This window comes from Budorcas taxicolor, chromosome 5 (genome assembly GCF_023091745.1).
Source record: "Budorcas taxicolor isolate Tak-1 chromosome 5, Takin1.1, whole genome shotgun sequence".
NCBI classification, from domain to species: domain Eukaryota; kingdom Metazoa; phylum Chordata; class Mammalia; order Artiodactyla; family Bovidae; genus Budorcas; species Budorcas taxicolor.
The window spans coordinates 121,349,020-121,363,172 of record NC_068914.1 but is presented as its reverse complement, the minus strand read 5'-3'; the positions used below and the strand labels follow the sequence as shown (position 1 = coordinate 121,363,172).

Here is a 14,153-nt window from a genome sequence, read left to right as displayed (position 1 = left end):
AAAGAAAAAAAAAGAGTACTTACCTTTGTGTTGCCAAATTCAGTAACATTTCTGTGTACACATCTTTTGTTCCTTTCAGATCTTTCTCTTCTGGTTTCCCTCCTACCACACTGAGTGGTCCCCTCTCTGCAGGCTTTTCCTCTTCCAACTCAACATTTACTAGGGGTTCCTTAGGGATAGGTCCTGGATCCCTTCTCTTCTCTGTTTACATTCTTTTACTAGGTAATCCCATTCATTTTCTTTGCTTTAAATACCATTTAATATTAGTGACTTTTCAGAGGAGAATTTTTTGTATGTCCCGAGAAGTCTTTCTTAAATCTGGTCTTACATCCAATTATCTACTAAATATTTCTATTCAAATGTCTCAAAAGTGTCTTGAACTTAATATGTCCAAAGAAGAGCTCTTAATCTTCAGCAACTCCCCTGCCCCAACCTTCCAATCTAACTAATGCAAACCATTGTCCTGACTGCCCGTCAGGAAATTAGAATTTATTAATGGTTCCTTTTTCTCCTTTCTCCATCCTATATCTAATCTCCAACCAAGTCTTGAGACTTTTTCCATCCCCTCTCCCAGTGTATTCTGAATGCATCCCTTCTTTTTTCTACTGCCACCACCTTAATTCAGGCCACCATTTTTTTTCCTCTGGGACAATTTCGACAGCTTCCTAACTAGTGACCCTACTTCTATCTTTTGATACCTCCAAACTTTTTTGTGCATAGTAGTGATATTCTTAAGATACAAATCAAATAATTTCATTCCTGGCTGAATAACCAATAATATCCCACTGCATTGAGACTAAAACCCAAATTTCTTATTCTTTTTTTTTTTTTTTTTTTGACTGTTAGGCAAAGGAAAGCTTCTGAACAGATTTGGGATCTCTGTATAAATTCTGAGGCCACCAAAAACCAAGAGAAAAGAACATATGTTAACAAAAAGAAGCAATTAAGGAATTCTACCCAAATCTTGAAGAGTTGTGAAATGAAAGTTGCTCAGTCGTGTCCAACTCTTTGCAACACCTTGGACTATACAGTCCATGGAATTCTCCAGGCAGAACATTGGAGTGGGTAGCCTTTCCCTTCTTCAGGGCATCTTCCCAACCCAGGGACTGAACTGCAGTATCCTGCATTGCAGGCAGAGTTCTTTACCAGATTCTGAGCCACAAGGGAAGCCCAAGAATACTAGAGTGGGTAGCCTATCCTGTCTCCAGCAGATCTTCCCGACCCAGGAATTGAACTGGAGTCTCCTGCATTGCAGGTGGATTCTTTACCAGCTGAGCTACCAGGGAAGCCCTGAAGAGTTGCCCTAGGCACAAATGATATTTGTCTTCAGTGTTCCTAGGCTCCTCCTTTTCAACCATTCTGTTACTTCTTCGGTGTAACTATCAGAATCAGGGGGAAAAAAGCAATTATAACTGTAAGTTTAGTAACTTTTTGCATTTTTTAAAAATGTACTTCTAATTATGAGATAATAGACTTCTTTTTTTTATTACCAAAGAAGTTTCAGACGTCATTGAGGGGGATTAGAAAGAAGGGCGGAGAAGGCAATGGCAACCCACTCCAGTACTCTTGCCTGGAAAATCCCATGGATGGAGGAGCATGGTGGGCTGCAGTCCATGGGGTCGCGAAGAGTCAGACATGACTGAGCGACTTCACTTTCACTTTTCACTTTTATGCATTGGAGAAGGACATGGCAACCCACTCCAGTATTCTTGCCTGGAGAATTGCAGGGATGCGGGGAGCTTGGTGAGCTGCCATCTATGGGGTCGCATAGAGTCGGACATGACTGAAGCGACTTAGCAGCAGCAGCAGCAGAAAGAAGGGCAGAGGGTTTAAAAAGTCCTTTCCAGGAGTCTCAAAAATCATAACTCATAATCCATCAGCTCTTCTGACTTTAAGGTTGATTCAGCTGTGCTAAGTCATTTCAGTCATGTCTGACTCTTTGTGACTCTGTGGACTGTAGCCTGTCAGTCTCCTCTGTCCGTGGGATTCTCCAGGCAAGAATACTGGAGTGGGTTGCTGTGTTCTTCTCTAGTGGATCTTGTCAACCCAGGGGTTGCACCCACGTCTCTTATGTCTACCTGCATCAGCAGATGGGTTCTTTACCACTAGTGCCACCTGGGAAGCCCAGGTTGAGTTAGTAGGGCTATTTAACAAATTTTCTAGTTCATATTGAGGAGCTAAACAGAACTATCTTGTCTCTTCTTGTTTCTGTGGTCTGAAACTCATTTCCCTTGGAAAATTTTTACTCTGTGAACATTTATACTTTGAAACACCACTCTATTTTTCTAATTGAGATATAATTGACATAGAACATTGTATTAGTTTCAGGTGGGCAACAGCCAAACTCCCTATCCTAATCTGCAAGGTAGGCATGATTTCCGAGTATGTTCCAGTGTTGCCTGTCTCTCTAGCGTAGTCTTAAACCATGTCCCCTTTGCTTAATCAACTTCAGCCTCTGATTTTTATTCTTTGCACTCACCAAGTTATTTTGTGCCTTAGATTTTTACACATGCTGTTCCCACTCCCTGGAAAGGTCTTCCCCTGCATTTTCCATATCTAATTCCTTCATGTTCCATAGATACTAAGATAAAATCACTTCTTCAGAGAGATCTCCATTGATTATCCTGTTATTTATTTTTTCTATCTCAATTTTATCCTTATGTGTATGCTCAGTCGTGTCTGACTCTTTGCGACCCCATGGACTGTAGCCCTCCAGGCTCCTCTTGTCCATGGAATTTTCCAAGCAAGAACACAGGAGTGAGTGGATTGCCATTTCCTCCTTTAGAGCATCTTCCTGACCCAGGGATCATACCCTTGTCTCCTGTATTGGCAGGCGGATTCTTTACCACTGTGCCACCTGGGAAACTCCAATTTTATCCTTATTTTTCTTCAAAAATTTAAAGAAACAAGCACACATATGCTGCTTGAAAGCAGAAAGTGTTAGTTGCTCAGTTGTGTCCAACTCTTTGTGTCAGTATGGACTGTATAACCCACCAGGCTCCTCTGTCCATGTAATTCTCCAGGTAAGAATACTGGAGTGGGTTGCCATTCTCTTTTCTAGGGCATCTTCCCATCCCAGGGATTGAATCTGGATCTCCGGCATTGCAGGCAAATTCTTTACTGTCTGAGCCATCAGGGAAGCCCATATGCTGTGTATTAGGTATCAAATACTATTCACAGCAATCTCACTAGTTGATTAATTTATTATTCCCTCTTTAAGGATGAGGCAACTGAGGCACAATAATGAGTAAGTGGCGAATTTGGGTTTTGCCCCAAGCCAACCAGCTTGTGTTCTTAACCATTTATGCTGTATTCTGCCTGTCAATAGGGGAAGGCAATGACAACCCACTCCAGTACTCTTGCCTGGAAAATCCCATGGACAGAGGAGCCTGGTAGGCTGCAGTCCATGGGGTTGCTAAGAGTCTGACATGACTAAGCAACTTTCACTTTCACTTTTCACTTTCATGCATTGGAGAAGGAAATGGCAACCCACTCCAGTGTTCTTGCCTGGAGAACCCCAGAGACGGGACAGCCTGGTTGGGCTGCTGTCTATGGGGTCTCACAGAATCGGACACGACTGGAGTGACTTAGCAGCAGCAGCCTGTCAATGTCAAAATTTGGAATTATTGTATTAATTTCCTTCTGTTGTTGCTGTTTTTTTATTTACGTTATTCTTTCTCTGTCCCTCCCAGAACATAAACTCTGTAAGTCAGGGATATTTGAGCATTGACATCTTATTGGTCATTGATTTCACAAGGCTTAACTGTTGTACCTTGGACACAATGAGTACTTAATAAACATTGGTTTAATCACTGAATGAATGAATGAGAGCAAGAGAAACCAATATTCACGCTGACAAAGTTGGTGAAAGGTTGGTTTGAGGTGGTGGTGGTGGCAGTTTAGTTGCAAAGTCATGCCAGGCTCCTCTGTCCATGGGATTTCCCAAGTCAAAATACTGGAGTGGGCTGCCATGTCCTTCTCCAGGGGGTCTTCCCAACCCAAGGATCAAAACCATGTCTCCTGTTTGGCAGGCAAATTCTTTGCCACTGAGCCACCTGGGAAGCTCTGGTTTGAGGTACTAGACCACAAAAACACAACTTTTAAAAATATATTTGTTAGAAAGTATCATAAATGATTGGAGGCTGCAAAGATAAATATGAGGGAACTGTGCTTCTACAAATGATTTAAGAAATTATTTTCTGGGTACCTGACATTGATTTATATATACATATATATATGTATGCATGTATATATGATATGGGAGACAGAAATGGTAACCCACTCCAGTATTCTTGCCTGGAAAATCCCATGGATGGAGGGGCCTGGTAGGCTACAGTCCATGGAGTCGCAAAGAGTCAGACATGACTGAGCGACTTCACTTTCTTTCACTATGACACATATATGAATAAAGAGAGAAATACAACTGCAATACTGGAAGAGTATGATGTATAAGGAAATGCTTATTTTTCAAGTTAAATACTGACTTAGAAAGGATAAAAGTTGCAATCAAATCTTAAACTATTAAACTAGTACACATGTCTTAATGAAGTCAGGCTGAATATATTAACAAAACTGTATCAATCAGGAAAATGGGGCATAGGCAATGGGTGGCAATGGAAACTTAGGAAAGTTACAGAAGAAGACTCCATTCTTTGTTCTGTCCAGAGGAAAAAGAGACACAGCAATCTACCCTAGGTGTTGTGATCCCTTTGAAGAGCTGTGCTTATACTTTGGGAAGAAGGCAGTTTAGCTAACTGCAATTACAGGTTTCCTCTCCTTTTCTTCAGCAGTTCATGGACATTCATCATTGTCACAGAGACTGGGCACTACAGGAGCACATGGGGTGGGGATGGGCTTCTTAACTGCAGTGAGATCAAGGCTGCAAAGCTGGAATAGAATTTACGGTGATCCAAATCCAAAACAAATTTCATGTATTTTCTTTTTCCTTTCCCTTCCCTTTCCTCCTCTCCTGCCCTTGCCTTCTCTTCTCTCCTTTCTTGATCAGATAATGACAAGAGAATATCTTGTAACTGTGAGCATGTGGAAGGAATCTCTTGTTTTGGTCTAGTTTTGAAGAATCACACCCAGAGAACCTGTTAATTAAGGCTTTATAGGACTGTAGCCTGCCAGGCTCCTCTGTCCATGGAATTCTCCAGGCAAGAATATTGGATTGGGTTGCCGTTTCATTCTCCAGGGAATCTTCCTGACCCAGGTATCGAACCCACGTCTTTTATTGCCACATCTCCTGCACTGGCAGGCAGGTTCTTTACCACTAGCTCCACCTGGGAAGCGCCTCCACAATCTACTAGTTACACAGAAATAGCTCATTTTCTGTTCCTATTGCTGCCTTTCTTCTTGGTTGTTCTCAATTCCCATTTCTTCTTCATTCTTTATTCTCTTTCACTCTGACCTTGCCTTCATTTCCTTTTGTGACTTCATTATCACTCATGTTGATTACAGTGGTCATTTTATGAGCATGTAATATATAGTTGTTGGTTTTGCATTAGTAACGAGTGAAGGTGAACAAACATAATGATTCAGGTTACAGCTCTAGAGTTATGATTAAATTTCGGCTTCATCAGCTAAGAGTTGCCTGACTTTGGGCCAATCACTCAAATTCCCTGTGCCTTTCTTTCATCACCTGTGAATTGTAATGGTCCAGACCTCAGAGTTGCTGTTAGGATGGGAGAGATTGCATGTACCATACTTAGAAGAATGCTTGGCACATGGTCTCCAGAACTATTAGCTCTTTTTAAGACTATTTATTGTAGGGTACTGTTGATACTATATAGAGGGAATTTCATGCAGTTTTCCTTTATTGAAGAATCCGTGAAGTAGAACTACTGGGGCAAGAAATAATAGTACCCAGAGGCCTACATTATAGATCTTTTTCTAAGCAGTGATGTGATAAACTGGACACAGAAGGCTTGGGTGAGGGCAAACAATCTTTAGCAAAGGCTGTCCTGAGACAGTAAGGTTATTTGGAGAGAGCAGAGGTGAGGATAGGGAAAGGAGCGGGCGGAAGGGGCGAAAGCAGGAACCTTGTGTGTGTGTATCTGTGCGTGTGTCGGGGGGCGGGGGGCTCCTAGAAGGCTTTGGAAGCACAGCGTTTGGGTGCAGAAGACCGGGAAGGGTGCTGCGAGACCAGGGGTTCTGAAAGAGAATGCTCGGGCCCTGGGCACGAGCGCGCTAGTTACCGTTTGCTTCTCTTCGAGGAAGGTACCGATTCCAGGCAGCTTCCTGAGCTTGGGCTCACGTCTCAGCGAGAGCCAGGCGCCTAAGCCACCCTCCGGGGCCTCGACACCCATCCGGCGGCCAGCCCGCACGCGTCCAGCCTTCTCAGCCTCAGCCCCCGGCACCCGCGGTGCGGACCAGCGGGAGGCGCCTCCGGAGGTTTCCGTCTGGTCCCTCCCCCTCCCCCCGCGCCGACTCCGTCCGCCTCCCCGCCTCCCGCTCGGAGCCCCGGCCAGCACGCAGGGAGGGAGCGGGCCGACGCTGCATCATTCCGCACCGGCTGCGGCGCGGCCGGAGGGAGCAGGTGGAGCGGGCGGGCGCGGCGAGCCGGAGCGCGGGACCTGGGGAGACTGCAGTGACGCTGCCCCGAGACATGGCGGCCGCGCGCCTCTGAATAAGCAGAATCGGAGCCCCTTGCCGCCCCCGGCCGCCGCAGCTGGACCATGCCGCACCGCTGCTGACCGCAAGCAGGGTCCGGCCCGGAGGACACATGCCGCAGCAGCTGCCACCTCGCTGTTGATCCTCTCCCCTGCATTCTCCATGTTGCGTTTCTCGCCGGGTTCTCGGGCAGTGTAGCTGCGGCTGCCGGAGAGGCAATTCTTTTCCCATTTTCATCCTTACCTCTTTAGTTCCTTCTCCCTTCCCCCGCCTGCTTTGCATCCATCTCCTCCACCCGGTTACCCCCTCCTACCTCCATCCACCGGGGCTATGGCCGCGGAAGAGGTATTGCAGACTGTGGACCATTATAAGACCGAGATAGAGAGGCTGACCAAGGAGCTCACGGAGACCACCCACGAAAAGATCCAGGCGGCCGAATACGGACTGGTGGTACTGGAAGAGAAGCTGACCCTCAAACAACAGTATGATGAGCTGGAGGCTGAATACGACAGCCTCAAACAGGAGCTGGAGCAGCTGAAAGAGGTGAGTTGCCTGTCACCTCTTGCCCGCTCGGCCTGGTCCCCCCACCCTCGGCGCCCAATCATCATTTATAAAGTAGTCGGGAAGCTTACTATTGAAAGGACTGTTTCTTCACTTAGAACCCTTGTAGATAAGAGAAGATTTTCTGAAAGAGTCCATTGTTTTAGCCCCAAGAGGGAAATTGCCCAGGAAATGAATGTATAATCTGGAATTTGGAGGCGATGGCTGTTTGGCCTGTGGGGGAGGGAGATTCGTAAGAGTCCTCAAGTCTCAGCACTCAGAGGCGACATTCAGCCGGGTCGGAATGCATAAATCAAACTTCTCAAAACTGCTGTTACATCAAGCTCAGGTTTCAGTGACAATCCCGTAATCCACAAAGGCTTTGTGTAGGTTTGTGTTGAGGAGCCACAGTTTCAAAGGATGTAGAACCTCAGCCTTCTGCTGAATGTAACCACTCCTTGATAAGATTGGAAACTGTTATTAAGAGAATTCCCCGCCAATCCCATTTGAAAAAGAGTGAGCACTCTTCTTTCTCCTTGGCTTTAGTTATTCTTGTCTGGCTGCAGGAGAAAAACAACTCTACTGCTGGGGATTGCTGCTGCCTCAATTTCTCCTCTGAGTGAGGATGGGCCATACCCAAAGTCTTATAAGGTCACCCTGACCAGGGAAAATTAACTCCCCTACAGATGGTCTGAAAGAATGGCATATATCAAATGCATGAGCTGCGGTGCATTTCAAATAAGGCTCTTCTGTTTTAAATGACTCTATATATAAAACCAGAATGTCACAAATGGACCATGTATATATAACAGTTGTCCTCTTTAATCTTTTAGTATTGGCTTCTTTTAAAGACTAGCTCATGTTTGGAAAAAAATATGTAGTGAATATACTTTGATTTCCTATCAAAAGACTAGAGGAATATACATATTGTTGAAGAAATTCAGTCTGTTTTACCCAATTCCTGAGGTACTATGTGTAGCATAAATGAAAATGTACACACTGCTTTTCTGTGTGGCACGTCTTTATTTTTATGTGCCCATTGGCATTTAAAATGTTAATTCTAATCTGGTATATAATGTTAATCATACATGTTTTTCTTATAATGTACTCAAACAGTTTCTCAGGGGCTGTTTTGTTTTGTAAGCGTGATCTATGACATCTAATCAACCTGCCTTCTAATTTAATACATAATATGGAAAACATTTATACTTTCAGATATATATTATTTTTATTCTTATGCCAAAATGTCAAAAAAATAAACATATGGTAAAAACCGCAATTGGAAATCTGATTTTTTGTGTGTTAGGCTGTAAATTTCTAGTTTATGTTCTTTTGGTTTTGTCTTTTGTTTTTGTTTTTACCAAGTATGTGTTCTTAACTACAACTAGATTTAATGGTATTTTCCAACTTATATTAGGTCTTTACCTGATACATTTAAATTCAATAATGCTAAACCTGGTGAAGTCAGGAAACAGGATGGTGATTGTAATTTTCAGAGGTGTTTTGATGCTGTCTACACTTATCAACACTGTTTTACCAAGACAAGGAAGTGCAAACCAGGCAATGTTAAGCCATCACCTCTTTGATAAAGATGGTAGACTTAATTTAATGAAATGGAATACAACTGTTAACTAGCTTTCCTGCTTGATTCAAATAACCCTACTAGGGTTTTTCTGTGTCATTGCATTCACTGTATATAGTAAACTTTAATGCAATTGTCTTTTGCCTTTACTAGACCGTGTGTTCTCTAGGCAAGGAATCTGTCTTAATTAATATTGCATCCAAAGTCTTTAACACAAAGCCCACCACATAGTGAGCATATAGTAAATATTTTATGAAAGAATAAATTTATACTGGAAGAATATATACTTTATCAAGCATTCACCAGTCCGTATTGGTTAGTGTCAGAGAAAGACTAAGAAAATGAGTAAGTATACGAAGTGACTAGTGTTAAAAGCTACCTGTATTACTTTCATCAGCATCATAGGAAAAATGAGAAAAAATGTTTTATAAGAATAGTGTGACATTTTTCCTAATATAGAATAATGCAAATACCAATTACAATTTTTTTCTACAAAAATTGAGGTGTATTTTGTTCTGTATATCAGGAGATTAACAAAACTTTATCAAAATTGTTTTCAGCAAATGATACTTGTTTACATGTGTATTTTGAGTTTGCATTTAGCATAAATGTAATTGAAAGTTCCCAGTGAACTGGCTTATACAATTATATAAAAGTATATTTTAGGGTAATAAAATTAATCATTATATCTGATAGTGAGACCTGTTATTTTGACCCTTTAAACATGATGTATCCTTTAGGTGGGAGTATTATTTAAATGAGCTAAATCAGTCTCAATAATATTTCCTGTATGAAAAGTAAATGTAAAATAATTGTGGAAACTAAAATATTGCAGTGATGATATCACATAGAAGCCATTTTTGGAAAACACATTTTGTTAGTGCTCTGATTTCTCAAAAGGAAGTTTTGTTCATTTGAAGGTATATATAGGAAATGATGTTGCTGCACGAAACTATAAAGCCAAGTATAAAATCTTTGGTTTATTTCCAAGCTGTTTCAACAGATATAATCTATTTAAAAGTAACTGGACCAGTCGACAGAAAAATACTGCGCTGAGTTCAAGTTGCACATTAGTAATTTGCAGTGTCGCGGCATGGCTCTGTCCCTACAGGCCATGTTGTTTTCTAGAGTCAGCACCAGCAATGCTGCTGCCCCCCTTTCCCAGGCTGGATACAGTTCTGACTGTAATGCAAGTGAGCAGTATCGCTGAAGATGTGCAGAATCAAAGCGATTAATTCATTAGTTGTTATCTAGTTACGTTCTTTCCTAAGCCTGGAATGCTCTTTGTCTTGGCTTCATAACATTAGGGCTCTGCCCTGTGCCTATGTGACTATTGTAGTTACGAAAGAACATACTTCAAGAAAAAAAAGTACTAATGCTGTGAAAAAAGAATGACTTCTGACATCATCATACTGCTCTCCTTTTCATTATCTTTGGAGAGCTGGACAAAATACATGTCCACTAAAATACTTGACCATTTCTTTATGATTTCACGGATAATGCTTGCTTTTCAGTGGCCTGAGGGCCTGGCTGGTTGTAATTTTGGGATGTGTGTAAATGAGCACTGTGCCTGTCACCCAGGCCAAAATAGTATCTGAAGAAGAGTCATGGTTCTAAAATAATTTGAAAATTAAACATTCATTAAAAAAAACAAACCCTAAAATTTAACTTTAAGAGTTTTGTTTGTTTTTTGGCTTTAAAAATGTTTAAAATCTAGAGAAGATTTTTTTTTTTTTTTGAATGTAGAGAAGTTTTAAAAGCTCCTCTTCGAAAGGAATGATTCAGCATTCCTGGTAGCATTTTAGAAAACATCCATGTGACAACTTTAGAAAAGTTTTGCAGCTAGGTTACAGTGCACTCTCTACTAAGAATCTTTACCTCATTTCCTCGTTTTGTCAGCCTGACGCTAAGGGTAGATACCCCATGCTGAGGGAGCACTTTGAGGACACAGAGCAGTTTTTCCTCTTATAGCCAACTTGACGCTTTTTCAGGATTCTAATTAAATCGTCCAAGAAGTAAACACTGAACTTACATGTTTTTAGAGATTGTCATATTAGGGACCTGATAAAAGTCATTTAAGTACCTGAGTTCAGCTGTAAACAGAACTCATTTTTTCCCCCTCTTATGCTTAGAAAGATTGTTAGTTTCTCTTCTCTTTGTAAATTCTAAATCATAAAATCATATGGGCGGAAAAACCCAGATTTATTTTCCCGTCTATGAAGAAACATAGAGAAAGTATTTAATTTATTTATCTAAGCTAGTAGTTTTATTGTTTTTAAAGAAGAAATGTTATACTTACTGCTGCATTTATTATCAAGTTAATGAAAACATCTAAAGTATGTGGACGTATACTTCTGGAAAGCAACCTCAACAAGCAACCATAACCACACTTTCAATCATATTTCTTCTTCTTTTTTATTTTACCTAGTTTATCTAACTTGTGGGCTTCCCTTGTGGCTCACCTGGTAAAGAATCCTCCTGTAATATGGGAGATCTGGGTTCTATCCCTGGATTGGGAAGAGCCCCTGAAGAAGAGAAAGGCTACCCACTCCAGTATTCTGGCCTGGAGAATTCATGGACTGTATAGTCCACGGGGTTGCAAAGAGTCGGACACGACTGAGCAACTTTCACTTTTTCTCTAACTTGCACCATTTTTTTCTTTTTATTTCAACTCAAAATTTCGTCTCTAGCGAAGTTATTTCTCAGATACCACTTAGCAAAATTTTATCATCTCTCATCACATTAATTATATTTGCATGAACATGTACAGCAGCCATGATTTGAAGATGGTTTTCAAAATTTAATACTTACAAATATTCTCCCCTGTCTTCCCCTTAAATATGCTTGTACTGTATGGATATTGCATTCTAAATTTGAAAATACGATAATTAGCTTGCATGTTGAAATACATAGTAAAGGACTTTCCCACACCTAAGATATTACCTGTAAACATGGCTTTGAAGGAGAGGAGAGTATAAAGAGGTGCAGAGTCTGACTGTTAAATAATTCACTATGCTGAAGGAGAAGTGGCAGAAAATGAAATTGGGAAAGTATCAATGACTGTATTTTGTCTTGGAGATGGGGAACCATTAAAAGGAAATGAAAGGAAACAGTAACTGTTCGGTGCCTTACACCTTATTTAATCTTCAAAGTAACTCAGAGGTTTATTGCCTTTTTTTTAACAGATAAGAAAATAATTAAAGTAATAAAGACTTGAACTATGTATACAGCCCCATTTAGGACTAGGCACTTTGCATGCCTTATCTGTAATTCTTACAGCAATCCTGTTACAAAACAGATATGGCTGCTGCTGCTGCTAAGTCACTTCAGTCGTGTCCAACTCTGTGCGACCCCATAGACAGCAGCCCACCAGGCTCCTCCGTCCCTGGGATTCTCCAGGCAAGAACACTGGAGTGGGTTGCCATTTCCTTCTCCAACGCATGAAACGTGAAAAGTGAAAGGGAAGTCGCTCAGTCGTGCCCGACTCCCAGCGACCCCATGGACTGCAGCCTACCAGGCTCCTCTGTCCATGGGATTTTCCAGGCAAGAGCACTGGCGTGGGGTGCCATTGCCTTCTCCATAGATATGGCTTGTATCATACGAAAGAGAAAACCTAGTCTTTGGGAAGCTAAGGGTCCTTCCCAAGGCCACAAAGTGAAGTGGTGAAACCTGGTTCAGGAAGAAACCACTTTCTTTGCACTTATTACCTGAGAAGCTCCAACACCTGAGTCAGCATGTAGTTAAGAAGGTCATGGTGTTGGTCATAGAGGGTGGATTGGAACTGCAGAGGCAGTAGGGGTGGTGGTGTGAGGGGGGACAAACCTGAGGGCTGTTTAGGGGGTGTAGGGTGGAAGGTGGTGTTGGATGTGACTGGTTGTGGAAAGTGAAGAAGAGAGTAGGTGTGAGAATACCAGGATGGATTAGAAGGTGGTTTCATTCACAAAGGAAGGTTCTAGGGGGAAAGTTTTAGAGGGCAAAGTTGGTGCCTGGGTTATATGAGTTTTTAAAATTCATGTTTTCCTTGAGGGGAGGCATAAGTTGCTTGATAAATTAAAATACTCAACTCTTAGTTTAATAAAACAAATGAATAATTTGTGCAGTTGGTTGTCATTTTATTCAGTCCTAATTTCCAGAATATGGAATATACAAATAATTTAACAATGTTTTCACCAGTTACTCTTATTGCATTCTGAATTAGGAGATGTGCCAACTCATAAACAGTGGGCAAGAAGCTGGGCTGGCCCAGGGAGGAAAACCAGCCCTTGCAGACCTCGTGGGTTAGGGGTGGTAGGAGCAACAGCACCCCAACCCTCACTGACTGAGTGCATTAGCACTTTTTCTTTTTTTGGCCATAAGAGTTTGACTGCTCTTTAAGAATTATAGTTGTATAATTATGACCATTTGTGGCAATGATCCTAGTCAAGTAAAAGTGTACACAGTTAAGTAGTTTCCCCTTCCTTTCCTCCCAGTTCTGTCTCTGTGTTAGCACTTTAGTGAGTATTCTCTTATACTTGTTTTAAATATCTTTAAACATGTGAATCCACATGCAAGTTTTTTGTTGTTCTTTTGTTTTTATTAAAATGGAATAATGTCATACATATTACTTTGTAACCTGACATTTAAATTTAATAGCATATCCTTTTAAAATGAAGTATTTCTAGGGCAGGACTGTATTTTTAAGGCACTGATGTTTCAAGTGTGAAGCAAATGGGACTGATTCGGGAAGAAAACCAGAGAGCCTCAGGGAGTGTGGTTGGCACTGGAGGCTGGAGGGGTAGGGAGGTGACCAGAGTTGGCCCTAAGGATAGCCTGGGTGGTCTGTGAGAGAGAAAACATGCATGTGTGTGTCATAGAAACTGGTGGAATTTGTTGGGATGCCCTATGACAGGCCTGTGTAACAATACCAAGGGAAATGATGGAAAGTTTTCTGGGTGAATTAGCAGTGATTTTGATTCCTTGTCTTCTTGGTTGGTGTTGGAGCTACATGGATCACCATAATAGGTGGCTGGTTTCCAGGGCCAGCAAGAGCTAGTCCTGCATCCTGCAGTATGGCCACATCCTGTCCATGCTGGGTCCTGGGGAGAAGCCAAGATGGTGCAGAAGCACCTGGGACTCATTACATGATCCCATCTTTGCCCTGTAAAACTTGAGAGTTTTTCTGTTTTTAACTTTTCAGAAAAAAATTACTTTTATTATAATACTACATTGGTTATAATTATAAATATAATTTACTTTTATTGAAGACAATAAAGTACACAAAAGCATAAAGAAAATTAAAACCATCCATAATTTTTATTGGCCTAGTATTTTATAATCTACATTGTCAACTATTTTACATTTTGTACCAACTGGATTTTTTTTTTCTTTAGATTGTCTATTACTTCTTTTTTAAAAAACACAGGCTTCATCAGAGGCATGT

At 41.4% G+C, this 14,153-nt stretch overlaps 1 protein-coding gene across 1 annotated transcript in view; it reads left to right on the top strand.

Moving 5' to 3' along the window:
* The first annotated feature begins 6,804 nt into the window (after positions 1–6,804).
* BICD1 (BICD cargo adaptor 1) overlaps positions 6,805–14,153 on the top strand; it is a 243,646-nt gene continuing 236,297 nt past the window's right edge. The window contains exon 1 of the mRNA XM_052641392.1: positions 6,805–7,155. Within this exon, the coding sequence (XP_052497352.1) occupies positions 6,943–7,155 (213 nt within the window). The 5' untranslated portion in view covers positions 6,805–6,942. The remainder of the gene's footprint in view (positions 7,156–14,153) is intronic.